Here is an 18966-nt window from a genome sequence, read left to right on the forward strand (position 1 = left end):
TGGAAGAGTATATACTCATTAATAATTATTCTGAAGCTTCACAGTTTGTTAACAGATCACTAAATCAAAGCCACCAAGCAGAAAACAAAGAAAATTAATGGTCAATCACAGACAAGTGTGGAAGTCTATTGCATCAAGAAAGAAAACTCTGAGAAACAAACTACTGCAGAACATTCCTCCATCTGGCTAAGGATAGATACTGAAGTAGACAACTGAGAACATTTTCTCCTTCTAGATCATCTATCTTCAGTTTTTGCCTAGTTCTTAATACCTAAAGTTCACTGTGATGACACAGATGATCCAGATAAATAAGCTCAGGAAGAGGAAGTTCCTCAGCAGATAAAATGTTTTAACATCAAAAATGGCAGGAGAAAATGGGTCCTTACCGCTTGCTGGCAGTTCATCCCAAGGTTCCCTTTCTCCCCCCGCACCACCTTCATCAGGCAGTGCAGGGTCCGCCCTTTCCGATGCAGCCCAGAGCAGTGGTGCTCGATCTCCCCTCGGCAGCTCAGGATGATCTCGGGGCTCAGAGAGAAATCTTCCATCAGCATGCGGCGGTAGTCCAGCATCTCCCCCTGGCACTCGCTGCTCACCTGCCGCCCTGTACGGAGGCAAGGCACAGCACCGCGGGCATCGGGGTCAGATGCTGCCACCCATGGGAAGCACAAGTCTACCCCTCGACTCCAATATACGACTGAAACGCTGAGAATTCAGCAAAAGCTTTATCAGCATAAAACTCCAAAGACTAGTGTTCTGTCTTACACAGATCTATACTACTGAACTAAGAATGCATGTGTTTTGCCAACAGAAGTCTTATCAGTATAAGATAACTACTAGGGTGAAAATGAAAGCCAGGAAAATCCCTGGCTTATAGAATCTAAGCTTGCGGAAAAAAACTTCAGACACTCACTATGGCTCCCCAGCTCTTCCTTGAGCTGTCAATGCCATCTGCGAAAACTTATTAAAAAAACAGCAACAACGTGACTGCAGCATGCTGCCATGCTGCGCTCGGTCGTGGCTGACTCTGCAGCCCCATGGACGGTGGCCCGCCAGGCTCCTCTGTCTGTGGGCTTCTCCACCAAGAACACTGGAGCGGGTTGCCATTTCCTTCTCCAGGGGATCTTCCTGACCCAAGGATCAAATCTGCATCTCCGGCATTGTAGGTGAATTATTTACCACCAACGTATAAATGACACGTAACAAACTACACTTTTAAAACATGTAACTGGATAAGTCTGACATACATACGCATCAGTGGAACCATCGACATAATCAAGATACTGAACATATATCCATCAACTCCAGAAGTTTCCTCATGTTCCTTTAGAATCCCTCCCCTTCCTCTCTACCACTCACCTCATGCCCAGTCAACCACTGCTTTGCTTTCTATGACTACAGATTGGTTTACTAGTTTGCAGTTTTTAGAAGCTCATGTCAATAAAGTTCATATAAAGGTTCATATAGATGGAATCACATGCTATGTATGAACTCCTTTTTGGGGTCTGACTTCAGACTTTTTGAGTTTCAACCATGAATCAATAGTGTGTTCCATTTTACCGCCAAGTAATATCATCCTATTATGTGGTTATACTACAATTTGTTTAAAATTCTTTAAACCATTTATGGACATTTGGGTTATCTCCAGTGTTGGGCTATTACAAATAAGCTGTTATGAGCATTCATGCACGAAAGTTTATATGGACATGTGCTTTCCCATCTCTTGGGTAAACATCTAGGAGTTACACGGCTGGGTCATAAGGTAGATGTATACAGAACTTTTTTAAGAAACTGGCAAGCTACTTTCCAAAGTGGCTGTGCCATTTAAATTCCCATCAGCAGTGCAGTTCCAGTCCTTTCACACCCTTGCCAATACTCAATGTGGTCAGACTTCTTAGTGATAACAGGATTACTGGAGTGGGCAGCCATTCCCTTCTCCAGGGGAATCTTCCTGCCCCAGGGATCAAACCTGAGTCTCCTGCACTGTGGGTCGATTCTTCACTGTCTGAGCCACCAGGGACTCCCAACAATCTATATAACTTCTATGAATTATCTGTTCATAGCCTATGGCGTGTACTTGTTGAGTCTTTTTGTGTTTCCTGTTAATTTGCAGTTTAAGAAGATTATCTATTTTTTTAAAAAAATACCAAATTAGATGTCATACTGTTTTATGATGTGCCTTTACTAGTCAACAATCTCCACCTTTACATTTCAGGAAAATTTCATCAAATACCCAGACCATAATCAAAATTCTCCAAATTGCCTTCAAAATGTCCTTTGTTTGGTAGTCAGTCCAAGACCATGCACTCTCTCTGGTTGCTATTCTACTGGCTTTTAAGTTTAAGAGATTTTAACTGCCCAGATTAAAAAAAAAAAAAAATCACCACAAACTTCTGAGCTTTAACAACTGATCTTTTCCCACCTAACTTTTAATCACTAGTAAATTGTCCCAGCATGATTAATTAAGCCACTAGGAACTTCATTTTTAATAGCCTATAGTCCACATTAAGAAATATTCCTTTTTTGAAAAATTTTTTGGCTATGCCAAAACATGCAGCATGTAGGAGCAAACCCTCACCCCTGCAACAGCAGCACAGAGTCTCAGCCACTGGACCTCCAGGAAGGGCCCAAGAGATGCTCTTTCTTAAGGACCCTGACCCTACAGAAGCACGAAGCCTCAGCCACCGGGCCTCCAGGAAGGGCCCAAGAGGTGCTCTTTCTTAAGGACCCTGACCTTTAAACATCCTTCTTGATTCCTTTGTCAAGGATTCACTTTTGGACTGAACAGACTCTGAGTCTGACCTTATGAGATAATCCTTTCTTCCTTTTCGGTTTAATTGCTTCATAAACACCGTTAGACTAATAATAGTACTTATCACTTACCATATGCTAAGTGCTATGTCAAATATGTTCAGTCCTTGTAAGAACACCTCAACACAGGTAATGTATTTTTGTTTTACAGACAGAAAAGTGAGATTTAGAGAGATTAAGAAGCATAAACAATGGTCACCCAGCCAGTTAGTTTTTGCTGAAAGAGTCATAATTTGATGTCTCTCTGACCCAAAGCTAATGTGCTAAATCATTATACTTCCCTGACTCTCCTAAAACTGCTGTGCAACAAGCATTTTAAAAATTAAAATTTGAATTTGAGAAATAAAACTTAGAAAAAAAAAAGCTGGGATGTAAAGAAAAACAGAATTTAAGGCCATTAAGAGGAAAGGCCTTCAACAAGACTGAGGGCCTCTAAGCACTCAGCCTAGAGTTCTGCTTCCATAGAAAGACTCTTGAGTCATAGGGACAGGTGTACTCAAAAGAGCTAACACAGGAGGAAAGATACAAAAAGGAGTGGAAAAAGATAAAAAGAAATGAACTCTCACCTCTATGCACAGCTGACTCCAGACACATCAGAAGGTAGGAGAGCCTGGCTTCCCGGGACCGGGGAAGGTTTTCCATGTTGCACCGGTATTTCTTCAAGTCACTCTTACAGGATTTGGCCAGTGAATAACTGACTTTATAATCCTGGGCAATCAGCTTCTGGCGGGTTGTTAGTGCTTCTCGACACTGAGGAGAGAGTGCAGCAGGAGAGCTGTGAGACTGCTCACGTGGTCCAGCCGCTCACATGTGCCTCTAAGACAAGCAGAGGCTCATGGCCAGGCACAATAAGCAACTGCAGTCGTTAGCAAGATGTCTGTGTTTGAGTTTGGTTAAAATGAGCACAGGTGTGCTGAAACAGAGTGGCAAGAAGGAGCGATGTATGAGTGGGCAACTCTGGAATTCTATGGTGAGCTGCTGATTGCTGCAGCAATAGCAACTGTCCAAACACATAAATATTTGGTAGATTCTCATACATCAACTTGACAATGTATTCTTTTCCTCTTCAACAAATATCCCTAAAGTAAATTTCACCAGAATGAAAGTGGCAACTGACATAACACCCTGGAAGTTCCACTCTGTACTTGTTAATTATTCAACAGTAAATGATATAAGGAAATGAAATAAAAAATAGTTCTTCAGCTGCACAGGAAAGTAAATGACAAGACACCAAGGCCCCAAATAATTACTTTTAAAAATCATAAGAGTCTTGCATGCATTGAGGGACAGAGGACTTACAGTAATGAGAATGCTTAATGAGGCAGCTGCTGAGAAATTCAGTCGCTAATTGCCTATGAAGCACACTGGTTTGGTTAGTCGAAACTTCTTGAGTACATAGGGATGGGTTCAGTGTAACTTTGACTAAAATTCTTTGATTTTACTCCCCAAATTGATTCCCCATTGACTTCCCTAAGTCCAGATATCACGAGAAGCTTCACTTTTTTCGTTCACATTTAATATGCTTTGGTTTCCTACTAAAGGCCCAGTATTTTATCTCTGAAAGGTTAAGCTGTATCAGTATTTTATATTTTGGTATGAGTTTATATTGTTTGAGAGGATCTGAGAAAGCTTTTAGGAAAATGAATAAAATGCTGATCTGTTTCAAAGAAATACTTACTTTTTCACTCATGGACTCTTCAAATTTATGGTTAAAGAGGCACTTATATACTCTGCCTTCACCAGCTTGTGTCTGTAAGACGGAGTACAACACCATCACCATCACCATCAGCATCATCACTAGCTAAGTAGTCATGCTGGGCATAATTCATGATCTTATATAGGACTTTCTATTAAATTATTATAATGCTGACTATCTTTGAACACATGACTCAGCCGTTTACAAAATTTAGCAGCCTTTGAAAGAAAACAATGATTGCAGCAAATATGGAAGAAAAATTTCCCATGGCGCCTGGCTCCTGTCGCGTGCTCCCAGATGCACTTACTGTTAATTAGTGAGCCAAGAGAAGGGCCAATGAGTCTCCCTTCTTATGACTTAATGTCAGCGTCGGTAAAGCTCTGGCAGTGGCTCTGTTCAGTGGTCCCCTTATATTAACTCACAATAGCAGACAAGAGTGGGAACATACACGAGACACTCTTCAGTCCTTTGTGGTAAAGGTGGAGATTATTTCTGACTACAGGGTTAGAAAGTTGTTCTATAGAGTATGCAGGGAGTAACCAAGGACTTGGTTTTAAAAGTTGGCTGTCTGCTATTTCCTTCATCTTAGCCCAAACCACCTCAACATAAATAAGTAATATGGCCAAGTTTTAGCCATGGGATATACGTGAATGGGATTCCCTGGTAAGATAGGATTCCTATATGTAAAACAGACTTCCAAGAACTGAATTGAGAAGTGAGATAAAGTAGAAAGAACATTGCAGTGGAGACTGACACCAAGTGTTCCCTAGATATCACCTCTGGCCTGAGCAGCCAGTACCCAGATAACTTCCTGTTTTCCTGGGACCTACTCCACCTTCCATTTCAATGGCTTTTCTACATGTGACAGCGTTGGTTTAATTTTGGAATCAAGTATCAAAAAAAAAAAAAAAGAAAGAAAGAAAGAAAGAAACTAGGAAGAAAAGGAAGCAAAGAAGAACAGTTTCTGAGCTGACTCACATTTTCACAAAAACGTTCCCGATCATCTCGGCAGGCAAAATACAAATGCCGGTCTAAGTGAAAGTCGTCCGAGGACAGCTCTGCCACCCGCAGAATGGCTTTCTTGCAGAGTTCAGAGACTTGAACCTTAGGGTCTCGTTCTTCCGCTTCCTTCACCAGGCCTTTCTCCAAGCATGACACCACCTCGCCCTGTGAATGTGCATCCTAAAATAGCAAGGATACAACCATTTCAAAACTCTCACCAAGATGAGCTTCAAAATAAACATCATTTAGTTAAAACCAACAAACAAAAAACAACAAAAAACCTCAGCACAGAAGTTTACCAATGTTCTACTGAGGCACAGGGTGGGGTCCAATCTCATTGTGGAAGTTACAGAAGATGTCCTTGATAATCTTTGGTAAGAATATTAATACTCGAGAGCTATAAACAGAAAATACAGATCCTGGGAAATCTAAGTCCGTTCAGTTTGCACTAGAAACAGAAACCTGACTTTTGGAGTTTAAAATGTCAGAATTTCTTTTTCTGCGACTGCACCACACAGCATGTGGGATCTTAGCTCCCCAGAGACTGAACCCACACCTGGGACGCCACAAAACATCGCAATTTTAAAGAATCCCTGCTCATTTACCTCTAAGAGCTACATGTTTCTCAAATAACAGTGCTTTAGTCGAGTTTAAAAAATAGGACAAACCAAGAAATTCAGTGAGGAAATATGCTATAGAGACCCTCCTTCTCTATTTTCTATTGTCCACAAAGACCCCCACTTTTAGAGTAATGTTCACTTTGATGTTTCAGATTTATCTTAATGTGATTTAACAAGATTACCACCAAGTATACAAACTGCTTTTGAGAGCTTTCCTAAAACCATCCAATTATCTTTAAGTGTACATTGCATCAACCCCATAGCAACCACAACATGAAAAATTTTCCCTAAACATTTTCAGAGTTCTAATCTTCTATACTCAGAAGGTATGCTTCAAAAACTTGAGAGGTATATCTATAAATACAGCAAACCAAAGCAACAGAAAATAGTGTTATCATTTACTGACACATATACACACACAGGCACATAAGATCTCATTATAATAAAATACCACATTTACGAAGCCATGAGACTCCTAAAATTAGGTAGGGAAACACTTGTTTTACTAAAATTTCAATTCAACAAGAAACTATGTATTTTTCCCTTTTGCTGTAATAGGGTTTGTCCCATAGCATATTAATCTCCAAGTACTTTCTAGAAAATGTTCATGCTCTCTCCTAACACACCCGTGAAGAGGAATAAGAGCTGTGGAACCTACAGTGCAGTTGAGTAACCAGAGCTGCAGAACGTCCGGCACCCAGCTGACAGTCCACCAGTGTTTTTTTGGACCTTGGAGTTCCATGAAACTCCTACAGTTTGTATGTGGGTTATGTGCATTTTTCCTGAGGAGAGTTCATAGCTTTCATTAAATTTCAAAAGGTGTTTTGGTCCAGAAAAGATCAGAAAGCGCATTACACTGGCATATTCTCGTGCCTTCCTATTTTCTGTCTGTAGCTCAAACTCTGTCACTAGCTTGAAGATTCCATCCAGTGCTTAGAGATCTGAGTACCAAAAAGTATTATTAGGGAGTTATTCTGAAGGGAGGAAAAAAATTCTGATGGACAACTGAAAAAAAGATAAGGAGAGAGAGGAAAGTGGACACAAACCCCACAAATTCAGGCTTAAAACCTGTGACAACAAAGATTTGGAAACATATCAATCACTTATTATTTACAGTTTACAAGAGATTATGATACATATGATTTTATGGTATAAAATAATGTCTTATACCAAAGTCAAGTAGCTCATAAAACACCTTACTGAGATGGTCACTAGCAATTAGGTCATAATCATACAGAAGAGGCTGCAAAGAACAGCACGTTAGTCACTTCTCCATTTAGACTTACTTAGCCTTTAGTTCCGGCTTCACAGGGTCAAGAAATGATTTCCCTGCAATGAATCTAAACGTTTCTCTGTACACTTAGGGTTCACAACTGTTTAAACGTAGCAGCATCATGGTGTGAGGCCCTCTAAGGAATGTGAAATGCAATTGTAATCCTAGCAGTTATAGCACCACATACTGGCATTAGGCCCAAACACCACCTCCGTTAGATGCTCTCTTTTATTATTATCGTAACTTTAGAAAATTTTTTCAAATCAAAGATTTTTCAGGAGTTCTTCTCAGCTCCCCAGAGTCTCTGAGCTTTCCAGGTCAGCCAGTTTGAGTTACAAAACTCAAATGTATGCAAATATTTGATAAAGAAGACTGTAGGGTTATTACTGAATACAAATGAAAGCAAGGGACTGTACCCAGCATTTAATCTACAAGAAATGAAGTTACTCGGGCTTAGATTTTAAAACGGCAACTTCTTAATAGGCAAGCTTGACATATGCATAACAAATGATCCTGTAAACGGAGCTACAGTGAGTTTAAATTCTACCATGGTGAGACAAATGTCAGTCTTAAAGCTAGTATACAGTGTCCATGTAAGTGCTCAGCAGCTCAGTAGGTAATGTTTTTTCTTGCATACATCTTGTGCTTTAAAATATATATATATTTTTGAAAGACCAGAGAATGACAACACAAATCAGGAAAATGGGCAAGAACTCAGTTTTCATCTCTGCTATTATATATATATTTTTGAAAGACCAGAGAATGACAACACAAATCAGGAAAATGGGCAAGAACTCAGTTTTCATCTCTGCTATTAACTGTTCTCCACTTCAACATCTGCGATGTTTTTTGTGATCTACCTCTCTAGATAGAGACAAAAAGAACCTCTGAACTATTCACAGCAGTTGGTTTTAAAAGGCGAGAATGAAACAATGGCACAACTGCTGAGTGAAAAGTATAAACGGAGTAATAAGGAGGCACATGTCCACAGCTGAGTTCCTGTACCGGATGTCGCATTCTGCTTTCTCTTCAGATGATATGAATTATCTACATCTACTTTCAAAGATCTGCTTTTTCTTTTTAAAAATAATTATTAAAAAATATTTATCTAGAAAATTCCAAGTTTTATTAAATGTATAGCTTTTATTTTTAAAATTTACATATTCTAATAATCTGAAAAAAATCATTATGTTTTCCAGTCATGTTCATACAAGAGGCAGGGTACTAACAGATTAACCATGAGCCCTCTTCTCTGACTTTTGGAGGTCAGTTGAAAGCCAGGCGCAGAGGAGACTGCAAGCTTCAGTCTTTCAAACAAATTTAAACCTGATGAGTGTGTTCTCTTCTGCGGTCAGAAGCTGATTTATTAATTTTCAGAATAATTTTCATATCTAAATGACTTGACTTCAGAGAAGTCAATTATATTTGGAAAAGGCAAGGGAGGGCTGAAGACAGACTGCCATCATTTTTAGACCTGGCTGCGGCATTAGCACGAGGGGCCTGGTGAGCTACAGTCAGGCCACAAAGAGCCAGACACAACTGAGCACGCACGCACGCGTGCGCACACACACACGTGCAGAAAGGGACACGCTTTTCCAGAAGCCCCTCTCGGGTGCTAAGGTGAGGGCCTGGCATAAAGAGAAATCCATCTAACCAGCACGTGAAACAAACGAGGAAAATTACAAACATGTGCTTTTGGATGCCCCATATAACATTTTTTGTTATTTTAACAAAGCTGAAAAATCAGCACTCACTGTCACATCTTGGGGCTCTGGCACTACTATTTTCTGCCACTGTTCAAGTCAATACAGATTTAGTAACTCGTACACACAGCCCAAAGCAGGTTTTATCTGGACAATCCAGATTGCCACTGGGAAGCCAGTGAGCAGCTATCTTGGTGGGCAATGGGGAAGAGTTACTGTAGGGAGAGGTGGATTATAATGGTCTGTTCTACAGCACGGACCACTGACCACAAATATGACAATGTGCCATCACTGATTCCTGAAAAGTGTCTGGAACACATATGTGAAGATTTTTAAGAGTGAGATGGAATTGGATATTAATCCTCAGCACTATAAATAAAGTCACAGGAGCTTCTGAATTATCAGGGTGACTTACGTGCTTTTGTGCCATTTCTAAAATGTGTTGGGAAAGCCAAGAATCAGTCTTCTTTATTAAAACTGGCCGCTCATGAGCTGCCTGGAAGCTGTATGCCAGTCCACAGAGCTCTCAAGATCGACTCAGGTGCCCTGGGAAAGGGCCAGAGCCTTGCGCTGGAAGCAAAGGGTATTTGGTGACAGCCAGACAATGACCAGCCCTCAAATCTTCATCTGAACTGGTGTGTGCAGTTCCAGAATTCTACCACCATGTCCTGGCCAAGAATGGAAGCCTGCAAGCAGTGCCCTGAACAAACAGAGGGCAAGGAGACAAATGGGTTTTGCTCTCGTACTCCCTAAACAGCAGAATAACGAACAGCGGCAATTAATAGCTGATGCCATCCACAGCTCTCAGCTACCTCTCCCGCCAACACCTACTACTTCTCAGGAGTTTTCACTTCTGCTGAGCAAACGGATTAGGCACAAACCTGACTGATCCTCCACTGTGATCTTCTGGACAACAGACCAATAAGAACAAAGAAAGATCACATATAATTAAGGAGGAAGAAACTAGGGAGTTAGTGTCTTTCCTGTCTTTACTAAAACTAGTTCTGACATGAAGATAACACATATCCTATTTACAGAGTACCTTTCTTTTGGCAAGCTAGAAGTACCCTTCACATATTTTAAAATTTTCTAATATTTAAATATGCTATCTTTTGTACTGGTGTGTTTATTAAGTAATTTTTGTAGACAACAGTGAGGTATGGTAAGAAAGGTTAGAGAACTTGAGTCTCTCCTAATCCAACTGCTTTTCCCTCAAGACTACAGAAAGTTTTTCCAGAGGAACATTACAGGTAAGAAGTGGTAGCTGGTTTTGCATTTTGAAGGTAATACTAATCTTAGCAGATATTAATTCCTCTACTTCCCCACGCAGTATTGAAACGCTTGGTTACAAACAGATAAAGTGCATCCACAGGCAAACTAGCCTTAGATACTGGGGCTGTCTGGACCTCAACTGAGTCCAGCACCAGCTCTGAATCTTCTCCATGCCAGTTATACAAAGCTGTTCATTCATCAAATTTGTAAGATCCCTTTGGTGAAGCCAGTGAAGGAGAGAGGTACCTTTTCTCCAAGCCGAATGCTCCCACACTTCAGAATGTTGATGTCGTTTTTACAGTCATCCATGAAGCCGCAGATGAGCCGGTAGTCACTGAAGATGATAGCTGTCATCTTGGTGACGTACTGGTGGCACTGGTACTCAGTGATGTTGCCTCGGTGATCCACCAAGCAAGAAACCAAGTAACCTTTTCCAACTGGTTCATCAGCACACTCTTTGATCTGCTCAAAGGAAAGTGGTTGTTTTAGGAAAGCATTCTATTCTCTTATCAAACCACCTTTATGAAAGAGAGAATGACATCTTCTTTTTTCTTCTTGAAAGAAAGAAAAGGAAAACACTGAGAAATGCTTTTGTTGTAAAGGAAACAGTGTGTGTGCTATGCTGTTAAGACTTTTGCGCTTCCTAGGAAATATCTTATTAATGTGTTTTGCAAGAAAATACCTAAACAAATGCTTAGGTAAAATCCAGGTTTAAATGAAGTAAAACAGCTTTTTTTTTTAAAATAAAAAAATTCAGTTTATTGAGAAAATTTCTTAAAATGTATTTTATTGAAAAGAGTTTTTGACAGCTCTTTTAAAAATGATTCTACTGAGAATTACCATTACCCACGCAAAGAATGCAATGGATAGTGATAAGATTAATCTAAGGCATAGGTCTGAAAAACAGGTGCAGAACTAAAGTCCAGTTGCTATCTCATGCCAACCTACACAGCAAACTATTATTGTTAGATAAGCCTAATTACTAAAGGGGGGTTGTACTATTTTACCTCTCGACATGACATTAATGTGTTCTGAATTAACTATGGGTCTGGGCTTTTTTTTTTTTTCTGTAGTGCTACTTTACTTAGAAAATAGGTAAGAGAGAAGGAAAAAATGTGAAGGATTTAACTCTGTAAAGAGGCAGACTATTTACTTTCCATTTCTAACGTCTGGCAAATAAATTTCAACTTAATGTGTTTGTAAATAACACTGAAGGCCTAACTGATGGAGATGAGCAGAATTAAAGTAGAAAAGGAAGTGGGCATGTTTTTTAACTGAGTGGACTCCCAGCCTCACCACTGTGGTCTGAAACAGAAACATGTTTAAAAATGATGTTCAGTGCAGTCTGGCAAAAGTCCAGGGAGGGGAAGGCCACTGCAATTCTAATTTGGGTCGTTTAGACATATGGTCTAGTGGATCAAGCAAAAGTGGCCCCACATGGGTAGTGTCTCTGCAAAGCGCATCCAAAACCACAAGTGCTAAGGAAGGAAATTAGGCTAAAAATGTTGAAGTTCAATCATAAAAAGTGCAATCTACTTACAGGGTTTTAAGGTTGAATTATAAAGCACAGAGGGTTGTTTGGAAAACGTCTACTGCATTTGGAGAAATTAAAAACAAACAAAAACGGCAGTTTTGACAAGAGGAAGGAGCCGAATGTAAATGTTTATTTTTAATATAAATGAGAAGGGAATGTTTCGTTGGTTTTTTTCTGACCAACAGAGACCATTCTCCATTCTTATACCACCTCTGGTAAATATGTACACTTGATAAGACAAATACAATCTCCTCTTCCAGAAGGCACAGGGTGAAGGACACACCACACACTAATAGTCCTATAAGCCACTGGGTCTCTTCATGCCTAACCCCAGTATCAAATCCAGAGCAAGTCACAGACTCAGTTCAAGAGAGAAAACTGTGTTTATTTTCAAAGAAGCAAACTTGGGAAATTAAACAGCCTCACACTGGCTTCAAGAGGCAGCAGAGATCGTCAACAGTCAACAAGCTGAATGCAATTCTTCCAGTCTAACCTTGGGCTATTGTTTTTGATGATGCCTAAGAAGAGGGCCATAAATGTACTTCCAAGAAAAGGGCTTTTTTGTTTGTGATTTTTTTAAAAAGTAAAACAGATAAGTTTCAAAAGTAAAAGGAGAAATACTGCTTAAAAATCTCAGTGGTTATAATTCAACTAATGAAAAAAGCCCTGCATGAGTGGTTATAATTCAACTAATGAAAAAAGCCCTGCATGAGAAAAAACAGGCCTACTGGAAGACACCTGGGTTTTTAAAACAATGAAGAGCAAGTATTCAGACAGGCTCTACTAGGCAATCGATGGTTTAAAATCTGAAGAAAGACTGCTAGACAGTTTGAATTAAAGCCTGAATTAAATGTATATTTAGCTTCAATCACCTGAGATTTTATTGAAACACAGAGATGTTGTACCTATTTGTATTTTGGTCCACCACCAATTACAACCAGAGGTAGTGTCTGAATTAAAATTTTACGCTTTTTTCCAACCACTGTATTGGAGAGAAGTTTAAAAACAAACAAACAAAAACCTTCTAAGAATGACAATGAAAAACAGCACTAAATCATCAACATATTTATGAATGGAAGTAAAGTCTGATGCGGCTGGGGAGCAGATTCTTAAGAAACCACTAGAGAAACGCTACAGTGCCTCTACTTTTGACATAATGCAAGAGAAAAGCAGACAATATTTGACCCAATCGTGGAGAGTAAATGAAAAGCTCGGTTTGCAGTCTTCAGTATTTTTATGATGCTGTTTTCCTCCTTGGAAGAATGACTCCAAAGTCAGGAGAGAAGAGGGAGATGTAGAGTAACGTGCTCTATGTTTCCTGATAATCTTTCCGGCTGCGGTGCGGCCTCCCTCTATAGAGCGCGAAGCACCCCTGTCGCGCGAATCTGTTACGCAACCACAACGTCCTCCAAAAGATCACGAGAGGGCCACAGCACGGCACACACACTGCAAGGCAGCCAGTGCTGTCTCCTCACTTATCGGGCTACGCCCAGGCAGCTTGCGGGATCTCGGTTCCCTGAGCCGGGACTGAACCTGTGCCCCGTGCAGGGGAGGCAGTCTTAACCACTGCACCAGCAGGGAAGTCCCAACAGTCTCATTTTACAAACACAGACAGATGAAGCCAACAAAGAGTGAAGTTACTCTGAAGAATCTGCAGATTCTCTGAGCGAAATCTCCACACGGCACTCAACCTGGAATGTCTAGTTAGTCACATAGTGAGCCAAGGGAGTTTGAGGTACGTAATACTGAATCTAAAAGCTGAACATCAAAGATTTAAAATAAGCTATTCTATTCTGAAGCCCCAACATATTTGAAGAAGGGTCACTGCTTTAAAAGAATAAAGCATATCTGATTCAGTAGTAGAAGGCTTGAGGAAGAAACCAGGTTCTCCAAGGTCCCATAAAGAGCTAAGTGAGGTGCATAAGCTGAGGACTTACCTGGTTGGAGTAGGCTGTTCCCTAAGAGCTCAGGAGAAGATGGTCCTAAGTCATCAAAAAGGTAGTGAGGGGACTTGCCTGGTGGTCCAGTGGCTAAGACTCCGAGCTCCCAATGCAGGGAGCCCAGCTTCAATATCTGATCAGGGAACTACATCCCACATGTCACATCTAAAGACCCCACAACTAAGACCCAGAGCAGTCAAATAAATAAGCATATTGAGACAAATCTATACAATGCAAGATCTCTGATTATTAACTTTGAGATAGAAAAGTAGCAATTATTTCCTTTGTGATTCTTTCAGTATGTAGAAATCCCCAACTTCATAGAATTTCTACCACTAATTCTAAAAAAGAAAATTAATTACAATTTTCAGTACCACAATTTCCACTAATATCATTTTATATTTACACTGAGCCAAGAGAAGTAATAGAAAAATATCACCAATTAGCATACATGTAATATTATACACATTTTCAGTAATTATTTTCGTCTTTATATGAAATATCCATTTATAACAATATATATAACTTTTTCACAAACCTATCTAATGCTAACTCTTATTACTTGGAGCATATGCCTCTGTGGTTCAGTTGGCCCACGCGCACAGCCAAAACACTTAGGACTGCTTATGAGCCTCCCGGGGAAACCACCCTGACACGCCTCAGCCATAAGCAGACTGTGCAATGTGTGAGGGCACTCACTGATGACAGGAGTGACTGTATTCTCCATCTGGGGACAAACAGAGCCTGACTTCCAACCTGCCTGAATCAACAGCATCCTACTGCGAGTGCAGATGAAGGAAAAGAAGTCTGATTACATGCCCCCCCCCCCCCCCCCTTGGTCCATCTCTGAACCAAGACATGTGTGAATGCCAAGAGAAGCAGAGTAGCTGAGTCTCTCGTTCCTCCCTCAGCGACTGGTCTGGTCAACAGATGCTATTTTCTCTTTCAGGTCATTAAAGAGCCACAGAACTCTTTCTTTCACCACCTACCTCTGATATTGTAGACTTGCAAACTTCTCTGGCCACAGATTCAAATTTTGGATCTGTAGTGAGGTTCAGCTTATAGTTCCATAACAACTAGGGACAAGAGAAAACACAAAAAGCAAACAAACAACTCAGAATAGCATGAAATTTAACGTTAGTGGTTACTAGGAATGACAAAATTCCATCATACAGTCAGATAAAGCATATTGACACTTCAGTTAATGAACAAAAAGTAAGAGTAAAATGTTACTGTATTTATAGATAAAAGCAAAAAATGTGGAAACAAAATAAAGCACTACCATTCAAACATATACTTTTTTCTATTTTTACTTAAGGACAAATTTTTGTAAGTCAAGAAAAAATTAAAATGAAAATTCCTGATAAGAGTTCCTCCAAGAAAATATAAATAGATGTACATGTCAACTTCTTCTTAAATCAAAAAGTCTAATGCAGAAACTCAGAACTGGAAGGCTAAGGTACAGATTTCACAACCAACAGTGCTTTTCCCATGTTTTTTATGAAGGGATGTCGTCCAGAGTCTAATTTCCAAGTGTATCTTTCTTTACTCCTCTAAAACCCTCAACTTGACAAGTACCTGATAAGGTCTGTTTTACACAACTGTTTCAACGCTTCAAACTATGAAATCCCTAAAGCCATTACTATTCACAGGTGAGGGCTGAATATTACTTTATCTTTGCAGCTTCAGTTAAAAAATTTCAATACATGATTCAATTTCTGAAAAGCGGCAAAAATGAGCTCTTAAACCCTGCTCAGATGGAGAAACAGAGCAGGGGCTTTCTATGATGCAGGACACGGAGAAGCCTTTTTCTCAGACTGCTTCACTCCATGACTAAAGAGTACAATCACTCATTCACCGACTCATTCAAACATCTGCTTAGCACTTCTGATGGTGTATCACACACAGTCTAATCTCAAGGGCTTCGCAGACTATTACAGGAAACAGAAGCAAATGTCTGAACACATCCTGAGTTAGGAAATGGAGGTTAAAGCAGGAGGAAAAAGGACAAAGACTGTCCAGTGGTGCCTATGGCCAATGGCAGGTAATGTGACCAAGTACAATATTTGGTTAACTGAATCACAAGATGTCACAGGAGTAATGCAATCAGACTTACAAATCTTTCTTTTTCCCTTTAAATAGTTTTTGAGGTTGTGTTATATTTTAAAAACCCTACCCCCCCGTTCACGTTTTCTTCCACTGTTTTTGTGGTGTTTTACTTTAAATCTCTGACCTATCTAGACCTTACCTAGAGTAAGTCGTCAACTTAAGCAGCCAATCTGCTTCTCTGTTCTTGCAGTCTCCCATTCAAAATACCAAATAATGTGGAGGTGGAGAGATTTCTTCCAGTACTGTCAGATATGTAACTACTCCTCTTTGAAGACACAACTCAAGTATCATCTCCACTATTAAATGTTTCCGGACATCAACCCACCAGGGCGGAATTCACTTTTGTGGCCCCCTGTACTCCTACAGGCTTCTTCCGAAGCATTCGGTACTTTCTGCACAGATGTGATTTCACGTCAGCTCCTTTTAACGTTAGACTTTATACAATGTGGAGATACAGATATGACACTGAATGCATTAGCTGCAGTTATCTCTGGAGTTCTTATCTGCCAGCGTGAACCTGGCTCCATCTTCGAGGTGTTTAGCTGTGTCCAGTTTCTACCAGTGTCTGGCACATAGTAGATGACTATATGATGACTAAATGAAATAACGTTAAAAGACAAAACTCTTAAAATCGCAAACTTGACTTACAAAGAAACAATTTCACATGGCAGCTGTAACTGAAGAAAAAGTTACGTTTACAAATATTACTTGGCCGAGCTTGCCGGTTTCTACAATGGAGGACTATTTGTAGATTTATCAAGGCCCTTAGATAAGGTTGATCATTCTTTTGTTAAGATTAAGTGCATTTAAGAAAACATTATGCTTCCCAGAACAAAGGAAGAGCATCCTAATATCTGCCATCATATACATAAAACACATATGGCAAATTATGGGAAATCCATACTTACATGATTGCAGTCTGAAGAAATTTCATTTTCAGGCTAAAAGGAAAAAAAAAAAAAGAGAGACGATGTTAAAAAAAAAATCCTCTCAAGTTTTCAAACACCAGCAAAATAAACTCAAAACAAGAAATCTGAATATTCAACTGATTAGATTTTTTCAATAGGAGGAGCAGATTTTTAGATTGCTGAGGAGCAATATACCAGAAGAGCAGGTGAGACACAGCCCCTTGGCAATCCACGGTACAATCTGGAAACTGGGAAAATGGAGAGGAATGTAGTAAAGAGTTAAAGCAACACTGACAGAAGGATCCTCACACGACACTTCATAATTCTGAAAGCTGAAGAGGATCAGGCACAATATAGGCGTTCTTGCTTTACAGAAAGTCAGATATCTGAAAAAGGCAGGCTTACTCAAGAGGGCAGAAAAGGTCTGACAATGATTACAAGTTAGCCTCTTGTCACCATTAGGGGAAGCAAGGTGGTGGGCACACAGGGCCTCCCTGAACTATTTTTGTAACCTTAGGAGCCCATAACCTCGCAGGTCTATGATCAAAAATATAACACTGAAAAAAAACAAACTATATATTCCCATGAATAATTTGCTCATAAAGCCAGGTGCACACAACAGAGAATAAATGAACTTTCATTTCAGTGACATGAAAGTAGACGAGGCTATGCTTGAAGCTGCACAGCTTTGCCACACACTTCTGTAATGTCCTTGCTCATCCAGTAAAGGAGACACAACTGTCACAACGCACACAGCAGTAAAGTGCCATCTACTTCGAGTCTCCACAGCTTTCTAACCAGCCCAAGCAAAGTTAATTCTGTCTCCCCTCTATGAAATATTCCTGACAAAGGTTGTGAATGATGCCATTTTTCTAAATGAAAAGATTCTCCCTATTCGAGGAAAGAAACAAGGCAGTACAAAAAAGAGAAAATATTAGCAAGCTAAACAGACACACCAAGCATCACTTCAAGAAGAAAAAGGTTTCTAAGGAACTATTCATTCCACTACAGGCATTAATTCTAACATATAAACTCATTTCTGTATGAACTTATAAAATATATTAGAAATGACTTAGATTGCTAGGCAATTGTGAGATTATAACACACCACCTCTGAACTTTCTCCCTTCTTGTCTAAGTAAGAATAGACATTTTAATGCCTTTCTGATGTGTTTGAGTCTCAGAAATCCGCCTCCGTACTGTGACTTAATCTAGCTTAACTCTGCTCTCTTCATTTCAATTTCAAGTGCTTAGTTTATAACGCTTAACAGTTTATTTGCAAGAAAGCTTTCTTTTGTTTAGGCAGTTTTCTATCTATCCCCTCATCATCTACACTTTCCACTTTTTCCAGTCAATCAGTAATTCTACCTCTTTCTCAAAGCACATATGGCAATTAACATCACTAGCATTCTAATCCCTGAGAAAGGCAATGCCGAAGAATGCTCAAACTACCGCACAATTGCACTCATCTCACACGCTAGTAAAGTCATGCTCAAAATTCTCCAAGCCAGGCTTCAGCAATATGTGAACCGTGAACTTCCAGATGTTCAAGCTGGTTTTAGAAAAGGCAGAGGAACCAGAGATCAAATTGCCAACATCTGCTGGATCATGGGAAAAGCAAGAGAGTTCCAGAAAAACATCTATTTCTGCTCTATTGACTGTGCCAAAGCCTTTGACTGTGTGGCTCACAATAAACTGTGGAAAATGCTGAAAGAGATGGGAATACCAGACCACTTGATCTGCCTCTTGAGAAACTTGTATGCAGGTCAAGAAGCAGCAGTTAGAACTGGACATGGAACAACAGACTGGTTCCAAATAGGAAAAGGAGTACGTCAAAGCTGTATATTGTCACCCTGCTCATTTAACTTCTATGCAGAGTACATCATGAGAAACACTGGGCTGGCGGAAGCACAAGCTGGAATCAAGATTGCCAGGAGAAATATCAATAACCTCAGATATGCAGATGACACCACCCTTATGGCAGAAAGTGAAGAGGAACTCAAAAGCCTCTTGATGAAAGTGACAGAGGAGAGAGAAAAAGTTGGCTTAAAGCTCAACATTCAGAAAACAAAGATCATGGCATCCGGTGCCATCACTTGATG

General features: G+C 39.9%; 1 protein-coding gene across 1 annotated transcript in view; it reads right to left on the reverse strand.

Moving 5' to 3' along the window:
* GLG1 (golgi glycoprotein 1) overlaps positions 1 to 18966 on the reverse strand; it is a 124085-nt gene that overhangs the window by 33170 nt on the left and 71949 nt on the right. The window contains exons 2-8 of the mRNA XM_069549568.1: positions 16866 to 16898; positions 14838 to 14924; positions 10621 to 10836; positions 5483 to 5686; positions 4487 to 4558; positions 3375 to 3558; positions 387 to 601 (exon numbers count right to left, since the gene is read on the reverse strand). Coding sequence (XP_069405669.1) covers positions 387 to 601; positions 3375 to 3558; positions 4487 to 4558; positions 5483 to 5686; positions 10621 to 10836; positions 14838 to 14924; positions 16866 to 16898 — 1011 coding nt within the window. The remainder of the gene's footprint in view (positions 1 to 386; positions 602 to 3374; positions 3559 to 4486; positions 4559 to 5482; positions 5687 to 10620; positions 10837 to 14837; positions 14925 to 16865; positions 16899 to 18966) is intronic.

Source organism: Ovis canadensis, chromosome 14 (assembly GCF_042477335.2).
Source record: "Ovis canadensis isolate MfBH-ARS-UI-01 breed Bighorn chromosome 14, ARS-UI_OviCan_v2, whole genome shotgun sequence".
NCBI classification, from domain to species: domain Eukaryota; kingdom Metazoa; phylum Chordata; class Mammalia; order Artiodactyla; family Bovidae; genus Ovis; species Ovis canadensis.